The sequence below is a fragment of the Phyllobates terribilis genome, unplaced genomic scaffold (assembly GCF_046119375.1).
Source record: "Phyllobates terribilis strain yellow unplaced genomic scaffold, ASM4611937v1 Scaffold_4__5_contigs__length_816908805, whole genome shotgun sequence".
NCBI classification, from domain to species: domain Eukaryota; kingdom Metazoa; phylum Chordata; class Amphibia; order Anura; family Dendrobatidae; genus Phyllobates; species Phyllobates terribilis.
In genome coordinates this window covers 749933281-749959351 of record NW_027362764.1, presented here as the reverse complement: position 1 = coordinate 749959351, position 26071 = coordinate 749933281, and the positions used below count along the sequence as shown (strand labels likewise).

The following is a 26071-nucleotide window of genomic DNA, read 5'->3' as shown; positions in this document are numbered from 1 at the left end:
CCTCCCAGCTCCTGTCTAGTTGCTGAGGGGTACAGCGATTGAGGTCCCCTATTTTAGGGGTTTGGTCCCAGAGGTCAGTACTGCACTGCTAAATGCTTCAGGTTGAAATACCCATTTAAAGGAAACCTGTCATGTCCGGCGTTGCAATGCTGTCCAGCAGCCTTATTGAAAGTGCGGCTGCCGGGAGAAAATGATCCTTTAGTGGCTATAGCCACCACTCAGTTCACAGTGAGCGCTGCTGTAAGTACGCCCCGGAACTTTGCTCTGAGCAATGACTGAAGCCCCTCTGTACACATCCAAATCACTGAAAGCCGGCGGCTCCCCGAAGGAATAATGTTAATTTCCCCCCCGGTAGCTGCACTTTTAGTAAGGCGGCCGGGCAGCATTGTAATGTTATTACTCTGTAGATTAACCCTATATCTGCAAGTAAATAGCATTTGGGGACATGACAGGTTCCTTTTAAGGGCTATACATGATGTCTGTCTATCCATGTCTCATATTTATCTACAAAAGAAAACAACTCACCAGCACCTCCTAACATAATGAAGCAAATGTGAACTGGTGCAAGCTGCTTTAACTACAATATATAGATACGAGTGCAGAAGCCACTGATGGAAGCAGACATCGAATATAAACTGCATTACTGCCATTTAGAATATACTTAGAAAACTGAGGTTCTTAGCTGGTTTGTCAAATTCATGTGTGTTCACAAGGCAACCCCTCTATGATGGGACCCTGATTCTTTCAGACGTACCTCTCCTGGGTTGCAGCCTACTAATTTAAAGGACAATTAGAATCAAGGACAGCACAAAAAAACAGTCAAATCTGATCAACAGCACCTCCTTAGAAGAAGATAGAATGTGTAGAATGCTCAGTGTTTCCTTTGGGCTTTTTCCATAGTTACTTGCTACTTTTTTGCCTGTGGGGAATAACCGATGACACATTTTTATCTAACACTTGCACGTAACGTTTAGTCACCATATAGCTTGAGCCTTAATTAGTTGATAAAACTTGTTGCATATTTCAGCTTTCAGCAGAGTCGTCAGCACTTCTCGGACATCTTTGGAGAATGAAGTTTTGTTTACCCGTCACATATAGCAACCATTATCTTCTTTATCAATATCATGGAGGATACAGGGACAAAGTGACACAAAATAAAGCTGAGAGATCATACAGTGCAGGTTAGAGGAACAACATGCACATGAACAAAGTATACCAGCTAAATCAGCACCATCTGCTGTTTACTTAACATAGTCCCTCCGAGAAAACCTGCGGCGGTTGCTATCACTCCGACGAATGGTTGGGTATAAGTGTATGTAGCAGGCTCAGGAGCTGAGCCCGTTCCATACATAGCGTGTGCAGGCTGTTATTCACGCTATTCATACTTTACTCCAATCACTCCTAGCCACTTTCCATCTCTATCTACTGCATTTAAATGGAAAATATCGGGCATCTGTTTGGGCACCCATCGCCCTCCACCTCGCAATCTTAACATACTGATGAGTTACGTTGGCAGAGGGCCACTGACGCTGTCATTTTAGTGCTTCTGTGAAGGCCAGGCTTCATGAATTAGTAGAGCCCCTCTGGCTGGACTTCATAGAAGATTGTTATTTTTACTATATACTGCAATATTAAATCATTGTAGTATACAATACAAGAGATCAAACAATCACAACTTCAAGTCCACTAAGGCTACATTCCCATGATGACCTTTTTGGTGAGTTTTTGGTGTTGCAGATTTTCTTCACAATTTCTGCACCCATTAAAATAGGTTACTTTTATTATTTCAAAAATATGCAGCATAAAAAAACTCACCAAAAACTCATTGTTGGAACGTAGCCTGAGGGAACTAAAAAAACTTTGTACAAAGTAGTTAAAAAATAAAAAAATATATAAATAAATAACATAAAAGTTTAAATCTCCCCCCTTTTTCAAATCTGAAAAATAGGAAAAAAGCATATTTGGTATTGTTGTGTCCGTAAATGTAAAGGATTTACCAATACAGTAATGTAAATACCGTAAGGAAAAAAAATAAAAACGCCAAAATTGCCATTATTTGTTCACTGCATTTCCACCAAAAAATGCAACAATAGAATAAAAGGTGATCAATTTGTCTAAATGGTACCAACAAGAAGGAGAGCGCACTGTGCAAAAATAACAAGCCTTCCACGCAGCTCCATCATTGTAAAATTAAAGAGTCTCATAAATTGGCACCAAAAACCAATGTTTTTTTTATAAAAACTTCTGACTTTTTTAAAAGCATTACAATTAAAAAAAAAAAGGTATAAATTTGGTATTTTACGGAATCAAACTGACCTGGTGAATCATGTTCCTAGATGCACCATAGTGCACAATGAATTACGGTATGTAAAAATAAACCCCAAAAAAACAACATCTGAATTGCATTTTTTTTCACCATTTCACCCCACTTTGGAATTTTTTACATACTTTTTGGTGCATGTTATGATAAAATGAATGATGTCACTGAGAACTGCAAAAAAAAAGCAAAACCCTCATCCGGCTCTTGGAAGAAGGTAAAGGAAAAAAAAGAAAGCATAAAAAATTAAAATTGGCTGCTAATAAAATCTAGAAATTGAAATAGTAAAAGAACGTACTGTTATATTTAACCAGTGACCGACAAGTATCATGTTTCTTAATAATAGACTGGTAATTTCTTCTCTCGGACTTCTCTCATGCTGCACCTTTATCCTAGATTGCTGTGTATCTAACCATCAGACAAACTCCAAATACCCACAGTGATAAGCTTTGTACCTGAGGTCATTATTGTAATGAATGCAATTACATATTTCTTGTATAGTAGCGGTAATACTGTATGTACATAGCAGGTTGGTAGTATAGGATTGTGGAAAGCTTTTACAATAACATTCGTCTGTAAAGAGCCGACTGCGTGATCTGCGGAGAACGGTAACTAGCATGAGCCTGGACTATTTTTACCCTCGTATTCTTCTTGAAGTGGCACAGCTTTTAAAGGTCAGGAGGTTTCCTATGAGAGATGAAGACTGAGCTTCTAAGATCCCTATTGCTTTGTTTTCTTACCAGGCTGATACTTCAGTCTCCAAGTTCAGAAAGTTCACAGTCATTACAGATACTGATAGCAAATCAGCAGGAACAGAGCACAGCTTTGGAGCAGATGAACCAGAGGCTTCTGTCTCTAGAAAGGATGATTCGTCACAGCCTGCAGCCTAATGCTCCACCAGGTAACAGGATTAAGGGTGAAAAAGGCATTGTCAGTCTCATCAGTTCATGGCAGACCCAAAATATTCTGCTACACCGACTGTTCAACAAGAATCAATTCTATTATATAGAATTGTCAACACAATTTCTAAAATACTCTTTGATCCCGGTTTGATAATTTCGTAAAAGGCAGGAGGGTATACAGTTGCAATCCACATTATTCACTCTCCATTGCAACCTAGCTTTAATAGCAAAAATGTACAAACTTTCTGCTGTTTGCAATAAACTAACAACACAAGAACAATGTAAATGGATCAACACGACTAATAAAAAAATAGCTTTCTACAAATTCAGCGCAAAATGCAACTTTTATTGACTACTGCAGTATCAAAATTATTCATCCCCTCTGTGGCAAGTGTCTTTACTACTTATTAGAGCTACTCTGGCTGTTATGACCTGCTGCAAATGTGATGCATAGTCAGACAGACACCATCTTCTGGCAACGTTCTCAAGGAATCTTAGCCCATTCCCCATGGACAATGGCTTCCAGGTCACTAATATTCTTTCTGCAACAGCTTTCTTCAAATCACACCAAAGATTTTCTGTGGGGTTTAAGTCAGGTGACTGTGATGGCCATTCCATGATCTTCTAGGTCTTTTTCTGAAACCAATCCTTGGTGGACTCTGAGATATGCTTGGGATCATTGTCCTATTAAAAAGCACAATTGTCACGCAAGGTGTGGGAAAGACTAAGTGCAACACGAAGGGAAGAGGGGGAGGAAGCCCATACATTAGGGAAAGGGAAGTGGAGACCCCTAGGCAGATCTAATATCACCCTGCCTACCCTACCATCCCTATATATGTTCCACACCTATCGCCAAGCAGGAACCTAAGCCCTGGATGTCCCTAGAGCTTGACCCTAGATAGGGAGGGGGAGGGGTGAGCACTGGTCAGGCCCCACTACAAACTAAAGACAACAAGGTAGACAAACAAAGGGGATAAACTTAGCTTGAGCAGACACCAGAGGAGTAATGCCAACTGTCCTCCAAAGGCACCAGAGAAGAAGCTAGCCGACTGCTAGTGCTCCAAGCCTGCACAAAGGTACATAGAAGTATCACCGGTGATTCCCTGGAGCAATCTGAGGGTTTTTAACTCCGAGGCAAGGGTATGTCAATCAGCAGGAGGGAGGTCGCCGCTGGGTACTAAAGGAAGAAAGATTAAGAAGGCATCTGTAATGCCAAGCACAGTGACCTTCCATAGCCAGATCCAGGGCGACTGTCTATTACATTTCCCAACAGCTCAGCTTAATTAAACTACTGAGTAATGAAGCGATCCAAAATTAAAATCATGAATTTTTATTATGAAAAGAAAAAAAAAATTAATGAACACATTAAAAAAGCAATATGCCATAACAGGGGACATGGACCACCATAAATACTCTTAAAAATATATAAGGTACATACACAATAGGTAATCATGATCTCTTTACATAATACTTTCTGAATAGTCATACAAATTTTCAAGTGAGATAATGCTATTGTCAGTAAGGACAAAATATAATTTGCAATGCTAGTAAAATCAGAGATTACTGCCGCCACTTCCTATAAATATTAATCCTCAATTATGGGTATCAATAGGTGGCATAAATACCTAAACCATCCTCTGTTCACTAAAACATTGTGCCACAATCACATAATAATCAGCACAGCTCTCATAGCTGTATCTAAATAGCTGTATTGTATCCAAACAATAAGACCAAGTATTACCTGAAAGTGAAAGTGAAGACCTCCAAAATAGCACAGTAGGGAGCCTCAAGCCACGTCCCCTCACCCCAACGCACGTTTCGCTGCCTGCTTCTTCCGGAGGCGTGTCAGGGTGAGGGGCATCATGTATATTTAAATGTTATGCTATCTGTCTATTACACCTGACACACCTGTGACAACAATGTCCCCCAAGCTTTAGATACATCAGAGAAGTCATGACGTTTTCTCCTATGATTTTCTGAAATTTGATTGAATTCATGTTTCCCTCCATACACTGCTGGTTCTGGTGCAAAGAAGCCTCAGAGCATCACTGGACTACCACCATGCTTCATTGTAGGTAACACCAAACTACCACCATGTTTCAATGTAGCCATCACAGAGCCACTGCCATGCTTCACTGTAGCCATCACTGAGTGACCGCTATGCTTCACTGTAGGTAACACAGAGCCACCACGACGCTTCACTGTAGACATCATCAATCCACCACCATGCTTCACTGTAAGTAACACCGAGCCACCACCATACGCCTTACTCTGTAAACTGAAACCTCAGTGCCTGCTGCCACCAAATCCAAATCTTCTGCAGGTCTTTTAGTCACTCGGGGGGGAAGACAGCTTCCTCATTCTCCTATGTCCAGATAGTGTAGCTGGTGTTCCTATAACGTTTAACTTGTGACCTCTGCTTCAAACTGTATCTTTAGGAAGGGTCAATGCCTTTATATCTTTTTGTATCCTTTTCCTGGTTTGAACAAGCCTATAACCTCGTCTCTGTTGTCCTTTTTGTGTTGAGCTATTTAACTGGCTCTTGATTGCTTGATTTATTGCAGAAAGTTTGTAAATTTTGCTAATCAAACTAATTTGCTATGGGGATTAAAGCACTATTCCAGTATTTGTTTTTTATTGCAGCGCTGGAGTGGTGCTTCTAATGTAAGGTCACTGAACCTTGTCTCATACTTACTTGCCGTCATTTTCACCTTCTATTGATGCTGCTCCTGTCGGTCTGCAACAGTTAGTGACCTGCCAGATGGCTCCAGTGTTTGCAGGAGCGAGCTGGACGTCACTTTTTAATGCAATTCTATGAGAACCTTGTTCTGGCTCTCATAGACTTATTTTGAGAGCTTGTGCCCCCGACTTCTGTCTCCTGGCCAGACAGAAGTTGCGGTCACAAGATGGCACCACGGGACCGGCGCAGTTACGATAGAAGGTGAAGATGGTGGTGAGTAAGTATAAGAACCTGGACAGGGACCTTAGATTAGAAGCACCACTCCAGCACTGAAAAAAAACAGCTGGAGTGGTGCTTTAAATAATTTTGTTCACAACTGTATATAATGACATATAGTCATCCCCGAAAGTGTTGGTGTTGTTTCAGAAAATTAAGTATTTCTCCAAGAAAATTATTGCAATTACACATGTTTTGTTATACACGTTTATTTCCTTTGTATGTATTAGAACAATACTAAACCTCAAAAATGGGCCAGACAAAAATGATGGCACCTTTCCAAAATTGTGGGTATACCACTTTGTTTCAAGCGTGTAATGCTCATTCAAACTCACCTGTGGCAAGTAACAGGTGTAGGCAATTTTAAAATCACGCCTGAAATCAGATAAAAAAGGGAAAAGTTGACTCAAACTATGCATTGTGTGTCTCTGTGTTTCACACTAAGCATGGAGAACAGAAAGACGAGAAGAGAACTGTCTGAGGACTTGAGAACCAAAATTGTTGAAAAATATCAACAATCACAAGGTTACAAGTCCATCTCCAGAGATCTTGATGTTCCTTTGTCCACGGTGTTCAACATAATCAATAAGTTTGCAACCCATGGCACTGTAGCTAATCTCCCAAGACATGGACGACAGAGAAAAATTGATGAAAGGTGGCAACGCATGATAGTCCGGATGGTGGATACACAAACACGTTCCAAAGAAATTCAGTCTGTCCTGCAGGCTCAGGGTGCATCAGTGTCAGTGCAAACTCTCCGTCAACATTTGAATGAAATGAAACGCTATGGCAGGAGACCCAGGAGGACCCCACTGCTGACACAGAGACATAAAAAAGCTAGATTGCAGTTTGCCAAAATGTACGTGAGTAAGCCAAAATCCTTCTGGGAAAGCATCTTGTGGACAGATGAGACCAAGATAGAGCTGTTTGGTAAAGCACATCATTTTATTGTTTACCGAAAATGGAATGAGGCCTACAAAGAAAAAAACACAGTACCTACAGTCTAATATGGTGTAGGTTCAAAAATGTATTGGGGTTGCTTTGCTGCCTCTGGCACTGAATGCCTTAACTGTGTGCAAGGCATCATGAAATCTGAAGATTACAAAAGGATTTTGGTGTCGCAATGTAGTGCCCAGTGTCCGAAAGATGGGTTTGCGTCCTAGGTGGTCTTCCACCAGGACAAAGACCTCCAACATACTTTCCTAACGATGAATAGTGAACAAGCCATAACCCTAACAGGCTAATTAAGGTCTGAAACCTGGTCAAAGTTATCTAAGCACACAAATCTCCAAGGGTCCCTAAACTTTAGCATTGGCCCATTTTCCTTTTCGTATTTTTTTTTGCCTAAAATACAAAGGAAATGTGTCATCTTTAACTTTTAGGCCTTTTAGAGATCATTTCATCTTCAACTTGCTTAACTTTTCACAATAACAGTAATTTTGACCAGGGGTGCACAAACTTTTACATGTCACTGTACCATTAGACAGTTATCTCCTCCTTACGCCACCAAGTAAACTACCTCTTGACTCACGAAATATCACCCTATACAATTACATCACATCTCATGACAGCAATTGGTCACCACCGTCAGGTCACATCACCACCACGATGTAAAGCAGTGCAAACCTGTAGGCACAATGGTCAGCAATGAGTGACCTTTATTTTATGTTTTATAACATGTATACAGATAGGTTGACCCCATCACTTTATATCATCTGCAGTGGAATCTTTTCAGCCCTTATCCTTCTCAAAGGGTTATTCAGTTTACAAAACACAAGTTCATACACCCTTTTAGTAAATGGGGAGGAGGGGTGCTCATATTTGGATTCTCATCTTTTGGCCACTGGTGAGAGAAATGACAAGGAGCGTCTCTCACACTGGATGACTTGTCCGGCCCTGAAGTACACAGGCTAGCTACTGGTATGAATGGGCACTGTGTAATGCTCAGTTGTCCCTGTGGTGGTGCTGCAGTGAAACTGAACACTTATTGTCAGGTTTCCACACAGATCAGAGCAATCACTGGGGATCATCTTATTATCAAGGAACACGTCATTGATTTTATCAAAGTGGAGGATTACTTTAACAAGGACACCTATTTCTTTATTACTAGGAGAGCTTTTTTAATGTGGCACGTGGTGGTAGGTGAGGTACTCGTCTTTCATGCCCCAGCACGCTACATGAATATGGGGGTCCTGGCTGGGTGTGTGGACTTTTTCAACAGGGGTTCTACGCCCTTGCAGGCCACATGATCTTGATGACTTTGGCTGGCCACGACCAGATGTTGAAAAGTTCAATGAAGGAGACCACGAGTAAACAATAAACAGTTTTTTTACTGAACAGTAACTTGATGGGCAATATGTACAAAAGGTAGTGGGTGCATGACTTCACGAACGTTTCCTTTACAACATGGTCTCTCTACATCTTCCAGACTTACTTGATTCTGTTCCTGCACCCTCACGATAACCCAGCACGGTACTACAGTCCAATAAGTGAGAGTACTGTCCTCAACCCGTGGTCCCACGTCTTTTTTCTCCCTAGGGGAGCAGGTTTGTCACTTTGACCGTTACTTAGCTTCTCTGCTTGCTAATGCTTTGGAACTACCACCCAGGGTACTCGCTTCGTCTCATGTTCCCTATTCAATCCTGGCCAGTCACCTCTCTGAGTTGCGAACTCGGAACCATACTGCTAGCTGTCCTGTCCCGGGACCCGTATCACTCTGTCTTTTTATTGCTTTTCCTCAGCTCTACTCCACTGTCTCTGTCTCTACTCTACTCACGTCAGGGACACCCACTTACCGAGGCTCTGCTGACTAGTCAGACCTTAGGTTTGATTCCACTGCATGCTCAGCCCTATCTGACTTCTTGACAGGAAACTGTCTCTGTCCCATCACATTAGTCCCTCCCACTCTGGGCTAGTCCCAGCTATTAACTCTAACTCTCTCTACTGTCGGGCAGAATACTACATTGTCACTAATAATGCATTTCACAATACGCGTGTCTTCAAGGGGGAACGTGGGCAGTATGTCCATCTCCTTACACTTTATTCCTGGGAGGGGGGGGGGCCATAGAGGTAGATCATCGTGTTTTTAGCTGCGGGACCTTTCTCATGTATGTATCCTAAGGATGGATATTACACATTGTACAGTATAACTTTTGAACTTAGAGGAGTATATGATTAGAAAAATACCTGGAGGGTAAAGCACAGAAGCTCAGGAAGATTTAGAGTTTCCATTGGAAGAAATTGTGCTAATCCAACTTTAAAGCTTTCTAAAGAAGGAAGCAATCCGCTCTAACACAATGGCGTGAAATCAAAGATGACTCAGTGAAAACCAGGAAATCAATGGTGTCAAACGCTGCTGAGATCTGAGAGAATAAAGAATTAATATTGAACGCTCCTGGAGCCACTGAAAAAACATCAATGTCATAAAAATAAACGTTTCCGGCCAAGTAACTTTTACATTCAATGAATTGTTTTTGTTTTTCATGCCGGGAACATCAGTAAATGGCGGGTGATTGTCATTCTGTTCTGGCCAGCAATAGATGAGCCATGGATTTTGTAGTGACATAAGTTACTAACAGGTATGCAGGATGTTGGGGGGCTGGATCAGCATATGCTCTATATACTGGCTGTTGTAGGAGGCACCGATGTGAAGCCGCAGTGCTGGAGGACAGTTTGTCAGGAGCGATTGGAATGGAATCAGTCTCCTGTGAAAGACCAGCTACTGTACCTACATTCATGATTCAACAGGGAAAAAGTCCAAAAACATTAAAGTGGAGCTCCAGTTCACAAAAGATATCACAGAAAAAAATTGTATTACCAACACACTAAAATGGAATTTATCAGATACAGTCCTTTTAAAAGCAGAAGTGTTTTTAATTTGGAGAATCAATTGCAGACTAAACGTTGCTTTAGTACCATAATTTGCGTTTAAAACCTTTAAAGGCAATGTGTCATCACAAAATGACCGTTTGTTTAAATCAGGATTCTATGTTAAATGTATTTTTTTTTAGCATTTTTAATTTTTCATATAACTAACTCTATTAAAAATCATCATTAGGCCTGATACTATTCTCCACTTCATTTTCTATATAACAGACTGTTCTGCGGTGTCATTATCATCACAGACATGATTACAATAACTGATAACACCTTTATATACAGTAGATAACACAGGATCCACCATTCACAATAGGTGATGTCACAGCTCACCTCCTCCTCCTGTACAATGACTGATAACACCTCTAAATATAGTAGATAACACAGGATCCACCTTTCATAATAGGTGGTGTCCCAGCTCACCTCCTCCCCCTCCTGTACAATGACTGATAACACCTCTATATATATTAGATAACACAGGATCCACCATTCACAATAGGTGATGTCACAGCTCACCTCCTCCCCCTGTACAATGACTAATAACACCTCTATATACAGTAGATAACACAGGATCCACCATTCACAATAGGTGATGTCACAGCTCTCCTCCTCCTCCTGTATAATGATTGATTATACCTCTATATACAGTAGATAACACAGGATCCACCATTCACAATAGGTGATACCACAGCTCACCTCCTCCTCCTGTACAATGACTGATAACACCTCTTTATACAGTAGATAACACAGGATCCACCATTCACAATAGGTGATGTCACAGCTCTCCTCCTCCTCCTGTATAATGATTGATTATACCTCTATATACAGTAGATAACACAGGATCCACCATTCACAATAGGTGATGTCACAGCTCACCTCCCCCTCCTGTACAATGACTGATAACACCCCCAAATATAGTAGATAACACTGTTTCCACCTTTCATAATAGGTGGTGTCCCAGCTCACCTCCTCCCCTTCCTGTACAATCACGGATAACACCTCTATATATATTAGATAACACAGGATCCACCATTCACAATAGGTAATGTCACAGCTTTCCTCCTCCTCCTGTATAATGATTGATAATACCTCTATATACAGTAGATAACACAGGGTCCACCATTCACAATAGGGGATGTCACAGTAAACCTCCTCCTCCACCTGTACAATGACTGGTAACACCTCTATATACAGTAGATAACACAGTTTCCACCATTCACAATAGAAGATGTCACAGCTCACCTTCTCCTCCTGTACAATGAAAGATAACACATCTATATACAGTAGATAACACAGGATCCACCACTCACAAAAGGTGATATCACAGCTCACCTCCTCTTTTTGTACAATGACTGATAACACCTGTATATACAGTAGATAACACAGGATCCACCATTCACAGTAGGTGATGTCACAGCTCACCTCCTCCCCCTCCTGTACAATGACTGATAGCACCTCTATATACAGTAGATAACACAGGATCCACCACTCACAAAAGGTGATATCACAGCTCACCTCCTCTTCTTGTACAATGACTGATAGTGTTTTAAAAATAAATTTAATATACAAACCTGATTTAAACAATAGCTAATTTTCTGACAACACTTTCCCTTCAAGTGTTTGTAGTGTTTATGAATGTGTTGTTTATATTTGGTGTTTACAGCTGAATAATTATTATGTTCACTTATATAGTGCCATTAATTCCACAGCGGTTTACAGATATCACCATCGCTGTCCCCATTGGGGCTCTTGTAACATGCAGAAGTAGTGCTGTTGCTTCCAAATATACAACCACAGGAGACAGGAAGCGTTGTGCTTCAGAAGCATCCAGCAACTAGAGGGGTTAACACGGTCAAAGGAGAAAGGGAGTGTTTTAGCAGAGCCCCAGGGGGATTGTGGGGAACTTGTTATTGTAGTCTGGCTGAAGCCGAAGAGAAAGGTAGTGTGTTATCTGTATCTGACAGAAGACAACTGAACAGGATTCAGATCAGGAGAGAAACTAAACACAGGTCAGATAAACTCCCTGAACTAACAGTGCAGAGTATTATTGGGCAGGAAGATAAGGACTGGAAGGAATTGTGTCACAGGGATCATCTCCCTCATCAAACCCTCCCCCCCTCCTCTCCATGCAGGATAAAGAATGCTGTGTACTAGTGAGTCCTTGTGAAGGAAAAGCCTGTTGTGTATGCATAGAAATGTGCTGCTAAGAGATCTAATCTATGCTGACTTATGCTACTAAAGAGACTGTAATACTGTGCCTTGTGAAGAAACTACCATATTGTTACTGGAGTCGGTTGCTCAAGAAACTGAGACTGTACTGTCATGAAGATTGTTGCTGTAATATCCCTGAATTGCACTGGCCGTGCTTCAGATTAAATTCCACTGTTAAACTGTTGAAAAAGACTCTTGTCAGATGTGCCTGGTCAGCAATTGAATCTATCGTGTACCTGAGAGAAGCTTCAGCCTATGGTCGCCCTGAGTAACGGTTCCCCCAGGATTCCAAATAATTCATGAAACCCGTCTCGCCCTATCTGAAACTAGCGGCGTGCGTGTAAGGGTTTGTGCCCACGATGCAGATTTTAAGCAGAAATTTCCTGAGCGTTTTTTCCTCTCCCTGGCAGAAAAAAATGCATGGAGATTTTACATGTGTTTTTTCTGCCAGGGAGAAGCGTTTTTACATGCGTTTATGCATGCATTTTTTTCAAGCGCTTTTCCAAGCGATTTTGAACATCACGTGGAAAAGGGCTTGACAAGTTGGTCGCACAATATAAATCCATGCAACTGCCATGGATTTATATTGTGTGACCGAGATTTCTGCTTAAAATACTGCACCTATAGATAAAAAAAAAAGAATTCTAAAGTAAAGAATAAAAAAAAATATTCATACACACCTCTCCGGCGTCCCACGGTCTGCTCCAGGCGGCGTCCTCTCTCCTCGGCGGCCCGCGGTTTTCTGCCAGGACCTGAGGTGACGTCATTTAGTTAGCTGATGGTCATGCGACTATCACCTAACCGCAGACCAAGTTAATTATTTTTTAACTTGCAGGTACCATGGTACCCAGGTTGGAGGAGAGTCTCCTCTTCTCCAGACCCGGGTACCATCCTCGCATTGAACAGCATAACATCCGCATGTATACGTGTATACATGCGGATCAATGCAAGTCAATGGCGACGATTTTGCTGTAATGATAATCCGCAGAGGAAATTTCTGCAGCAGGTGCACAGCACATGCAGATTATCATTGGGAAACATGGAAGACATCTTAACAAGCGATTTTAATGCGTTTCCGCAGTGGAAATACCACAGCGGAAACGCATTAAATCCGCAACGTGGGCACACACCCTAACACTCTCATTCTACATTCCCTATCAGTATGTCTTTGGAGTGTGGGAGGAAAGCAGAGAACCTGGAGGAAAGCCACGTAAACACGGAGAGAACATACAAACTCCTTGTAGATATTGTTCTTGGTGGGATTTGAACCCAGGACCCCAGCGTTGCAAAGCTACATACAGTGCTGACCACCGAGCAGTAATTGAGTTCCATGGGGGAATAGTTAATAAGCACTACATGGCGGCATTCACGTGGTTCAGTTTGAGAAGGCACTAGATGACAGCAGTAAAGAATCAGTGCATTACTTGATCACTCAGTGGAAATAACATGGAGGTGTTAAATATTCCTTATTATATTCTCACTCCTTGATATCTCATTCAGGTTCTTCATCTACATCAGACTGGGAACAAGTAAACCTACAGCCAGCCAGTGCGATATCGAGGGATAGGTGAGAACTAAACAACTACCCTTCTCTGTACTGCCAGGCACTATGGGGTTATGTGCAGATGTTGTGACCCCATGGACATGGGGCTTTATTGTGTCCTTTTTTTATTCATATGAGAAAAAAACAGACTGTTTTTCATCAGTGTTCCTCTCTTACCATCAATGTGACACCTGTTTTTCTTGTATGCAAAAAAAAAAAATTCCAAGCTGCATTTTATTTTTTTTAATTTCCATTCAGGGCAGACACGTGGTTCCAAAAAATGTGTCCCTGTGTCCCAGCAGTGGTGTACGTGAGTTAAGGAAATCCCCAGTGTATTAGATAAGCAAAACTCCGGCGCTAAGGTTATTCTTGTGCAAAAAATAGCTCAGTCGTGTGAAAAGGGCAAAGGGTGAAATCCCTGGCAAATGCACAGCAAGATTCTCACTAGAAGTTTTCTGGAAAATTAATTTTATGAGAGAATTTGCAGATTCAGTACATGTGCATGTGTTTGGAAGATAGAGGACACGTGTAGTCATAAATCACCTTCCCTTGTGTTTCACATTCAGGGATTACAATGCAGAAAATGGACAATTCACGGATCCGACAACAGCATGGACCGATAATGGACCCAACAGTCACGTGACAGTGGACATCGTTGGCAGAACGAGAGACGAGACATCACACAGAAATGGTGAGCAGATTCTTTATGTAGGTAAAGGATCTGCCATAAATGTCTTATAGGTGAAGGTCTTATATCTGGGACAGCAATTTGGGCATTTTTAATTTTTTTTTCATTACAACGTTTACCACATGCGCTAAACAATTTTATATTTTGATACGGTGATACCTAATAGTTATTCTTTTAATTTTATTGTTTCTAAATTGGGTAAAGGTAAATTTTTACATATATATATATATATATATATATATATATATATATATATATATACATTTTTATATTTATATCAATATTTTTATTTTATATTTGTTTATATCTATCTATCTATCTATCTATCTATATATATATATATATATATATATATATATTTGCTATTGAACCTGTTCTACGCCCGGGTGGCGAGCATTTTTATTGGTATATGGTCTCCCATGCTGGTATGTGCTGCCCTCCTCCTGGTATTTGTGCTGCCCCCATCCTGTCCCCACCATCCTATCCTGGTATGCATGGCACCCCTCACCCCCAATCCTGGTATGCATGGCACCTCTCACCCCCAATCCTGGTATGCGTGGCACCCCTCATCCCCAATCCTGGTATTTGTGGTACCCCATCCCTCATCCCTATCCTGGTATGTATGGTATCCCTCATGCTGGTATGCATGGGCCCTTCACCCACATCCTGGTATGCATGGCACCCCTCATCCCCATCCTGGTATGCATGGCACTCCTCATCCCTATCCTGGTATGCATGGACCCCTCATCCCCAATCCTGGTATACATGGTACCCCTCATCCCCAATCCTGGTATACATGGTACCCCTTATGCCTATCCTGGCATACATGGTACACCTCATCCCTATCCTGGTATGCATGGTCCCCTCACCCCCCAATCCTGGTATGTGTGGTACCCCTCACCCCCCAATATTGGTATGCATGGTCCCCTCACCCCGCAATCCTGGTATGCATGGTCCCTTCACCTCACAATCCTGGTATGTGTGGTACCCCTCACCCCCCAATCCTGGTATGCATGGTCCCCTCACCCCTCACCCCCCAATCCTGGTATGCATGGTACCCCTCATCCCCCAATCCTGGTATGCATGGTCCCCTCACCCCCCAATCCTGGTATGTATAGTACCCCTCACCCCCCAATCCTGGTATGCATGGTCCCCTCACCCCCCAGTCCTGGTATGTGTGGTACCCCTCACCCCCCCAGTCCTGGTATGCATGGTCCCCTCACCCCCCAATCCTGGTATGCATGGTCCCCTCACCCCCCAATCCTGGTATGTGTGGTACCCCTCATCCTGGTATGCATGATCCCCTCACCCCACAATCCTGGTATGTGTGGCCCCCTCAACCCCCAATCCTGGTATGTGTGGTCCCCTCATCCCTTTCACACTGTACACACATACAAAAAAATAAACAGTTATACTCACCTTTCTTCTCTGTGCTCCAGCGCAGCTGCGTCCTGTTTTGCCGGAGGCTGGGGGAGGAGTGCGGCGCCGGAGCACCGCGCTGTCCGGCGCCATTTTGCTGAAGACACACTGCAAATGTGTCTTCAGTAAAATTGCGCCAGATAGCGCTATGCGTATGCGCAGATCCGACGCCTCACTCCTGCCCCGGTCTCTGGCGAAGAGAGGCGTCATGGCAACGCTCCTCCCAGTCAGGTAAGTATGTAAGTATGGCGCCGAAGACCGCGGTATGCTTTCAGTGCCTACACATACCGCGATCTCCGGCGCCATACGCTCCTCTTACCTGTAACGGCTCCATGCGTTCTTCTGTCTGGAGCCAGACTGCGCGTCACGCATGCGCAGTCTATAGAGGCTTTAGACAGAGACATGCTTGGCCGGTTATATTATAGATTTTTTTATATATTTTTTTATTTTTTATTCATATTATATTTACATTATATCTTATAGATATATTTTTTTTTCATGTATGTATGTATATATACAGTACAGACCAAAAGTTTGGTCACACCTTCTCATTTAAATATTTTTCTGTATTTTCATGACTGAAAATTGTACATTCACACTCAAGGCATCAAAACTATGAATTAACACATGTGGAATTATATACTTAACAAAAAAGTGTGAAACAACTGAAAATATGTCTTATATTCTAGGTTCTTCAAAGTAGCCACCTTTTGCTTTGATGACTGCTTTGCACACCGTTGGCATTCTCTTGATGAGCTTCAAGAGATAGTCACCGGAAATGGTCTTCCAACAATCTTGAAGGAGTTCCCAGAGATGCTTAGCACTTGTTGGCCCCTTTGCCTTCACTCTGCGGTCCAGCTCACCCCAAACCATCTCGATTGGGTTCAGGTCTGGTGACTGTGGAGGCCAGGTCATCTGGCGTAGCACCCCATCACTCTCCTTCTTGGTCAAATAGCCCTTACACAGCCTGGAGGTGTGTTTGGGGTCATTGTCCTGTTGAAAAAGAAATGATGGTCCAACTAAACGCAAACCGGATGGAATAGCATGCCGCTGCAAGATGTTGTGGTAGCCATGCTGGTTCAGTATGCCTTCAATTTTGAATAAATCCCCAACAGTGTCACCAGCAAAGCACCCCCACACCATCACACCTCCTCCTCCATGCTTCACGGTGGGAACCAGGCATGTAGAGTCCATCCGTTCACCTTTTCTGCGTCGCACAAAGACACGGTGGTTGGAACCAAAGATCTCAAATTTGGACTCATCCAACCAAAGCACAGATTTCCACTGGTCTAATGTCCACTCCTTGTGTTCTTCAGCCCAAACCAGTCTCTTCTGCTTGTTGCCTGTCCTTAGCAGTGGTTTCCTAGCAGCTATTTTACCATGAAGGCCTGCTGCACAAAGTCTCCTCTTAACAGTTGTTGTAGAGATGTGTCTGTTGCTAGAACTCTGTGTGGCATTGACCTGGTCTCTAATCTGAGCTGCTGTTAACCTGCGATTTCTGAGGCTGGTGACTCGGATAAACTTATCCTCAGAAGCGGATGTGACTCTTGGTCTTCCTTTCCTGGGGCGGTCCTCATGTGAGCCAGTTTCCTTGTAGCGCTTGATGGTTTTGCAGCTGCACTTGGGGACACTTTCAAAGTTTTCCCAATTTTTCGGACTGACTGACCTTCATTTCTTAAAGTAATCATGGCCACTCGTTTTTCTTTACTTAGCTGCTTTTTTCTTGCCATAATACAAATTCTAACAGTCTATTCAGTAGGACTATCAGCTGTGTATCCACCTAACTTCTGCACAACACAACTGATGGTCCCAACCCCATTTATAAGGCAAGAAATCCCACTTATTTAACCTGACAGGGCACACCTGTGAAGTGAAGACCATTTCCGGTGACTACCTTTTGAAGCTCATCAAGAAAATGCCAAGAGTATGCAAAGCAGTCATCAAAGCAAAAGGTGGCTACTTTGAAGAACCTAGACTATAAGACATATTTTCAGTTGTTTCACTCTTTTTTGTTAAGTATATAATTCCACATGTGTTAATTCATAGTTTTGATGCCTTCAGTGTGAATGTACAATTTTCATAGTCATGAAAATACAGAAAAATCTTTAAATAAGAAGGTGTGTCCAAACGTTTGGTCTGTACTGTATATACAAAATAAAGTTACAAAAGTATTTAAAAAACAAACTATATATATATTTATATATATAGTTTGTTTTTTAAATAATTTAGTAACTTTATTTTGTAGTCCCCTTAGGGGACTTGAACCTGCAGGCGTTTGACCACTTGTCTTATATTCTGAAAAATTGTAGTCTGTCATCAAGGTGCGAACCCTCCAGATACACAGTAACAATTACAATTTTCATTGTTAATTAGGTTTATAAGCAAAATGTACAAACTTTAATTTAAATTTCAACTGTAAAATACTGATGTTGAACCCCTCAAAACCCCTTTAAGAGGATTTAGGTCTGGAATGTACAACTTGTTTTATTCCAGGGGCCACATTCTCATATTGGAGACAGTTATGACATACAGAGAGTATATTCCATAAATGTGTAATAGAAAATCAAATGGCTGATAACTTCTGGTTCTAAATTTGGAATCCACATTTCGCGACAAGGCGAATCTCCTGCTCCCCCATTTGACAGTCCAGACAGAAAAAGGGGGCAATAGAGAAGCTGGGCTTTCTATATTGTAGCTTAACGCAATTACAAAAACTGCTGTGCCTCTGACTGGTGCTTTATGTTGTGCCTTATGTTGTGCCTTATGTTGTGCCCCTTGTTGGTGCTTTATTTTGAGCCCCCTACTAGTGCTTCATATTGTGCCCGACTGGTGCTTTATGTTGTGCCCCTGAGTTATGCTTTATGTTGTGCCCCTGACTGATGCCTTACGTTGTGCCATTGACTGGTGCCTTATGTTGTGCCCCTGACTGATGCCTTATGTTGTGCCGTTGACTGGTTCATTATGTTGTGCCCCTGACTGATGCTTTGTGTTGTGCCCCTGACTGATGCCTTATGTTGTGCCATTGACTGGTGCCTTATGTTGTGCCCCTGACTGATGCCTTACGTTGTGCCGTTGACTGGTGCCTTATGTTGTGCCCCTGACTGATGCCTTATGTTGTGCCGTTGACTGGTTCATTATGTTGTGCCCCTGATTTATGCTTTATATTGTGCCCCTGACTGATGCTTTATGTTGTGCCCCTGACTGATGCCTTATGTTGTGCCATTGACTGGTGCCTTATGTTGTGCCCCTGATTTATGCTTTATGTTGTGCCCCTCACTGGTGCCTTATGTTGTGCCCCTCACTGGTGCCTTATGTTGTGCCCCTCACTGATGCCTTATGTTGTGCCCCTGATTTATGCCTTATGTTGTGCCCCTGACTGATGCCTTATGTTGTGCCCGGGATTTATACCTTATGTTGTGCCCCTGACTGATGCCTTATGTTGTGCCATTGACTGGTGCCTTATGTTGTGCCTCTGATTTATGCCTTATGTTGTGCCCCTCACTGGTGCCTTATGTTGTGCCCCTCACTGATGCCTTATGTTGTGCCCCTGATTTATGCTTTATGTTGTGCCCCTCACTGATGCCTTATGTTGTGCCCCTGATTTATGCCTTATGTTGTGCCCCTGACTGATGCCTTATGTTGTGCCCCTGACTGATGCCTTATGTTGTGCCCGGAATTTATACCTTATGTTGTGCCCCTGACTGATGCCTTACGTTGTGCCCCTGACTGATGCCTTATGTTGTGCCCCTGACTGATGCCTTATGTTGTGCCGTTGACTGGTTCATTATGTTGTGCCCCTGATTTATGCTTTATATTGTGCCCCTGACTGATGCTTTATGTTGTGCCCCTGACTGATGCCTTATGTTGTGCCATTGACTGGTGCCTTATGTTGTGCCCCTGATTTATGCTTTATATTGTGCCCCTGACTGATGCTTTATGTTGTGCCGTTGACTGATGCTTTATGTTGTGCCCCTGATTTATCCTTTATATTGTGCCCCTGACTGGTGCCTTATGTTGTGCCCCTGATTTATGCTTTATGTTGTGCCCCTGATTTATGCTTTATATTGTGCCCTTGATTTATGCCTTATGTTGTGCCGTTGACTGGTGCCTTATGTTGTGCCCCTGATTTATGCCTTATGTTGTGCCCCTGACTGATGTCTTATGTTGTGCCCCTGATTTATGCCTTATGTTGTGCCCCTGACTGATGCCTTATGTTGTGCCCCTGATTTATGCCTTATGTTGTGCCCCTGACTGATGCCTTATGTTGTGCCCCTGACTGGTGCCTTATGTTGTGCCCCTGACAGATGCCTTATGTTGTGCCCCTGACTGATGCCTTATGTTGTGCCCCTGACTGGTGCCTTATGTTGTGCCCCTGACTGATGCCTTATGTTGTGCCCCTGACTGGTGCCTTATGTTGTGCCCTAGACTGGTGCCTTATGTTGTGCCCCTGACTGGTGCCTTATATTGTGCCCCTGATTTATGCCTTATGTTGTGCCCCTGACTGATGCCTTATGTTGTGCCCCTGACTGATGCCTTATGTTGTGCCCCTGACTGATGCCTTATGTTGTGCCCCTGATTTATGCCTTATGTTGTGCCCGGGATTTATACCTTATGTTGTGCCCCTGACTGATGCCTTATGTTGTGCCCGGGATTTATACCTTATGTTGTGCCCCTGACTGATGCCTTATGTTGTGCCATTGACTGGTGCCTTATGTTGTGCCCCTGATTTATGCCTTATGTTGTGCCCCTCACTGATGCCTTATGTTGTGCCCCTGATTTATGCTTTATGTTGTGCCCCTCACTGGTGCCTTATGTTGTGCACCTCACTGATGCCTTATGTTGTGCCCCTGATTTATGCCTTATGTTGTGCCCCTGACTGATGCCTTATGTTGTGCCCGGGATTTATACCTTATGTTATGCCCCTGACTGATGCCTTACGTTGTGCCCCTGACTGATGCCTTATGTTGTGCCCCTGACTGATGCCTTATGTTGTGCCGTTGACTGGTTCATTATGTTGTGCCCCTGATTTATGCTTTATATTGTGCCCCTGACTGATGCTTTATGTTGTGCCCCTGACTGATGCCTTATGTTGTGCCATTGACTGGTGCCTTATGTTGTGCCCCTGATTTATGCTTTATATTGTGCCCCTGACTGGTGCTTTATGTTGTGCCGTTGACTGATGCTTTATGTTGTGCCCCTGATTTATCCTTTATATTGTGCCCCTGACTGATGCCTTATGTTGTGCCCCTGATTTATGCTTTATGTTGTGCCCCTGATTTATGCTTTATATTGTGCCCCTGATTTATGCCTTATGTTGTGCCGTTGACTGGTGCCTTATGTTGTGCCCCTGATTTATGCCTTATGTTGTGACCCTGACTGATGCCTTATGTTGTGCCCCTGATTTATGCCTTATGTTGTGCCCCTGACTGGTGCCTTATGTTGTGCCCCTGACTGATGCCTTATGTTGTGCCCCTGACTGGTGCCTTATGTTGTGCCCCTGACTGGTGCCTTATGTTGTGCCCCTGACTGGTGCCTTATGTTGTGCCCCTGACTGGTGCCTTATATTGTGCCCCTGATTTATGCCTTATGTTGTGCCCCTGACTGATGCCTTATGTTGTGCCCCTGACTGATGCCTTATGTTGTGCCCCTGACTGGTGCCTTATGTTGTGCCCCTGATTTATAACTTATGTTGTGCCCCTGACTGATGCCTTATGTTGTGCCCCTGATTTATGCCTTATGTTGTGCCCCTGACTGGTGCCTTATGTTGTGCCCCTGACTGATGCCTTATGTTGTGCCCCTGACTGGTGCCTTATGTTGTGCCCCTGACTGATGCCTTATGTTGTGCCCCTGACTGATGCCTTATGTTGTGCCCCTGACTGGTGCCTTATGTTGTGCCCCTGACTGATGCCTTATGTTGTGCCCCTGACTGATGCCTTATGTTGTGCCCCTGACTGGTGCCTTATGTTGTGCCCCTGACTGGTGCCTTATGTTGTGCCCCTGACTGGTGCCTTATATTGTGCCCCTGATTTATGCCTTATGTTGTGCCCCTGACTGATGCCTTATGTTGTGCCCCTGATTTATGCCTTATGTTGTGCCCCTGACTGATGCCTTATGTTGTGCCCCTGATTTATGCCTTATATTGTGCCCCTGACTGATGCCTTATGTTGTGCCCCTGACTGATGCCTTATGTTGTGCCGTTGACTGATGCCTTATGTTGTGCCCCTGATTTATGCTTTATGTTGTGCCCCTGATTTATGCTTTATATTGTGCCCCTGATTTATGCCTTATGTTGTGCCCCTGACTGATGCTTTATGTTGTGCCCCTGACTGATGCCTTATGTTGTGCCGTTGACTGATGCCTTATGTTGTGCCCCTGACTGGTGCCTTATGTTGTGCCCCTGATTTATGCTTTATATTGTGCCCCTGATTTATGCTTTATATTGTGCCCCTGATTTATGCCTTATGTTGTGCCCCTGACTGATGCTTTATGTTGTGCCCCTGACTGATGCCTTATGTTGTGCCGTTGACTGATGCCTTATGTTGTGCCCCTGACTGGTGCCTTATGTTGTGCCCCTGATTTATGCCTTATGTTGTGCCCCTGACTGATGCCTTATGTTGTGCCCCTGATTTATGCCTTATGTTGTGCCCCTGACTGATGCCTTATGTTGTGCCCCTGATTTATGCCTTATGTTGTGCCCCTGACTGGTGCCTTATGTTGTGCCCCTGACTGATGCCTTATGTTGTGCCCCTGATTTATGCCTTATGTTGTGCCCCTGACTGGTGCCTTATGTTGTGCCCCTGATTTATGCCTTATGTTGTGCCCCTGACTGATGCCTTATGTTGTGCCCCTGATTTATGCCTTATGTTGTGCCCCTGACTGGTGCCTTATGTTGTGCCCCTGACTGATGCCTTATGTTGTGCCCCTGACTGGTGCCTTATGTTGTGCCCCTGACTGATGCCTTATGTTGTGCCCCTGACTGATGCCTTATGTTGTGCCCCTGACTGGTGCCTTATGTTGTGCCCCTGACTGATGCCTTATGTTGTGCCCCTGACTGATGCCTTATGTTGTGCCCCTGACTGGTGCCTTATGTTGTGCCCCTGACTGGTGCCTTATGTTGTGCCCCTGACTGGTGCCTTATATTGTGCCCCTGATTTATGCCTTATGTTGTGCCCCTGACTGATGCCTTATGTTGTGCCCCTGACTGATGCCTTATGTTGTGCCCCTGACTGATGCCTTATGTTGTGCCCCTGACTGATGCCTTATGTTGTGCCTCTGACTGATGCCTTATGTTGTGCCCCTGACTGATGCCTTATGTTGTGCCCCTGACTGGTGCCTTATGTTGTGCCCCTGACTGATGCCTTATGTTGTGCCCCTGACTGATGCCTTATGTTGTGCCCCTGACTGGTGCCTTATGTTGTGCCCCTGATTTATGCCTTATGTTGTGCCCCTGACTGGTGCCTTATGTTGTGCCCCTGATTTATGCCTTATGTTGTGCCCCTGACTGGTGCCTTATGTTGTGCCCCTGATTTATGCCTTATGTTGTGCCCCTGACTGATGCCTTATGTTGTGCCCCTGACTGATGCCTTATGTTGTGCCTCTGACTGATGCCTTATGTTGTGCCCCTGACTGATGCCTTATGTTGTGCCCCTGACTGGTGCCTTATGTTGTGCCCCTGACTGATGCCTTATGTTGTGCCCCTTACTGATGCCTTATGTTGTGCCCCTGACTGGTGCCTTATGTTGTGCCCCTGATTTATGCCTTATGTTGTGCCCCTGACTGATGCCTTATGTTGTGCCCCTGATTTATGCCTTATGTTGTGCCCCTGATTTATGCCTTATGTTGTGCCCCTGACTGGTGCCTTTTGTTGTGCCCCTGATTTATGCCTTATGTTGTGCCCCTGACTGATGCCTTATGTTGTGCCCCTGATTTATGCCTTATGTTGTGCCCCTGACTGATGCCTTATGTTGTGCCCCTGATTTATGCCTTATGTTGTGCCCCTGACTGGGGCCTTATGTTGTGCCCCTGACTGATGCCTTATGTTGTGCCCCTGACTTGTGCCTTATGTTGTGCCCCTGACTGATGCCTTATGTTGTGCCCCTGACTGGTGCCTTATGTTGTGCCCCTGACTGATGCCTTATGTTGTGCCCCTGATTTATGCCTTATGTTGTGCCCCTGACTGGTGCCTTATGTTGTGCCCCTGACTGGTGCCTTATGTTGTGCCCCTGACTGGTGCCTTATATTGTGCCCCTGATTTATGCCTTATGTTGTGCCCCTGACTGATGCCTTATGTTGTGCCCCTGACTGATGCCTTATGTTGTGCCCCTGACTGATGCCTTATGTTGTGCCTCTGACTGATGCCTTATGTTGTGCCCCTGACTGATGCCTTATGTTGTGCCCCTGACTGGTGCCTTATGTTGTGCCCCTGACTGATGCCTTATGTTGTGCCCCTGACTGATGCCTTATGTTGTGCCCCTGATTTATGCCTTATGTTGTGCCCCTGACTGATGCCTTATGTTGTGCCCCTGACTGGTGCCTTATGTTGTGCCCCTGATTTATGCCTTATGTTGTGCCCCTGACTGATGCCTTATGTTGTGCCCCTGACTGATGCCTTATGTTGTGCCCCTGACTGATGCCTTATGTTGTGCCCCTGACTGGTGCCTTATGTTGTGCCCCTGACTGATGCCATATGTTGTGCCCCTGACTGGTGCCATATGTTGTGCCCCTGACTGGTGCCTTATGTTGTGCCCCTGATTTATGCCTTATGTTGTGCCCCTGACTGATGCCTTATGTTGTGCCCCTGATTTATGCCTTATGTTGTGCCCCTGACTGATGCCTTAGGTTGTGCCCCTGACTGGTGCCTTATATTGTGCCGATGATTAGTAGTTTTTGATGTGCCCATGATTGGTAGTTCATATTTGGACCATGGTTCTTGGTTTATATTCTGCCCATGATTGGTGGGTCATTTTGTGCCCCTAATTTGATGCATTGCTCAGTGAGTGCTCAGAATGTTTTCAGCAGTGGGGAATCAACTTCCAAGACCCATCTGATCCCTAAAATGCAAGGACTATGGGATTCGACACAACATCGTGCCCCTTCAGCTCACATTGCCTTCTCTGTTTCATCCAGGAGTTCTGGGAACTGTGAGCATAAGCTTGTGCACTATGGTATGGTTTAAGTGTCTCATGTAGTGGATGAATACAGTGTGATTTGGCACTTGTACGTGTAAATGTCCAGTGCATGTGGGTCCAGCACCTGAGAGACCCCTGCATGGCACACAGTGGTGTTGGACGCAGCTCACACACACTTAGATTGTGCTGTTTTTCACAAACTTTCTAATTCGGCTATCTAGACTGACTGATTTTAGTCTATTTTAATCCTGCTGTATACATATTCGTCTATATTTACGACATCATTTCTTTTTTCAGCGTAACGGCATACGTCCGTCCATCAGACTTCTTCCTCCTGGACTGAGAATCTCCATAATTCAGAAGAAAAGACTTATTTCATAACCTCTGGATGACCTGAAAATGAACATCTTAAAAAATTATCATTCTTGCAAATTCTGTGCGCTTTGTATTATTTCTGAAGGAAGGCGCCTCGTTTCCCTCTACCTCTATTTATTCAATGTGAAATCTTCATGGTGGAATGGCCGACTCTTTAAATAAAAAGCATTAACCGAGTCACTTCACTTATGATATTAAGGACCGCTCTGGAAATTACAGTGAGAGCTGGTTAAAAAGTCAATAATGACTTTTAGGATCACAGCTTCCAATAGGTGGCGCTAGAGTCCTAGTCCTCTTCCTCTGTAAAGAGACAATTTTCATATTTAATTTCCCAGAGGAGCATTGCATGGCTTATAAGTCTCCTCACTCTGACATGCCAGGCTTGGCTTGTCACTCTCCACAAATAGAAACGTTACCCCTTAGGCCACGGCCCCACTATCAGTATTCGGTCAGTATTTTTTCTCAGGAGTGGGAGCCAAAACCAGGAGTGGGTGATAAATACAGAATTGGTGACTTGCTTCTATTATACCTTTTCTCTGATTGTTCCTCACCTGGGTTTGGCTCCCACTCCTGAGAAAAAATACTGACCGAATACTGACCAAATATTGATAGTGGGGCCGTGGCCTTAGACTACTAATATGACTAAAAGACACAAC

At 43.7% G+C, this 26071-nt stretch overlaps 1 protein-coding gene across 2 annotated transcripts in view; it reads left to right on the top strand.

The window, feature by feature from the left end:
* LOC141264516 (uncharacterized) overlaps positions 1-25598 on the top strand; it is a 232666-nt gene extending 207068 nt beyond the window's left edge. The window contains exons 19-22 of one of the 2 annotated variants that reach the window (XM_073676796.1): positions 3061-3218; positions 13763-13829; positions 14372-14496; positions 25338-25598. In XM_073676796.1, coding sequence (XP_073532897.1) covers positions 3061-3218; positions 13763-13829; positions 14372-14496; positions 25338-25342 — 355 coding nt within the window. In that variant the 3' untranslated portion in view covers positions 25343-25598. Of the gene's footprint in view, positions 1-3060; positions 3219-13762; positions 13830-14371; positions 14497-25337 lie in introns of those variants that run through there. The other variant, XM_073676798.1, reaches the window with a different exon arrangement.
* The last annotated feature ends 473 nt before the right edge of the window (positions 25599-26071 follow it).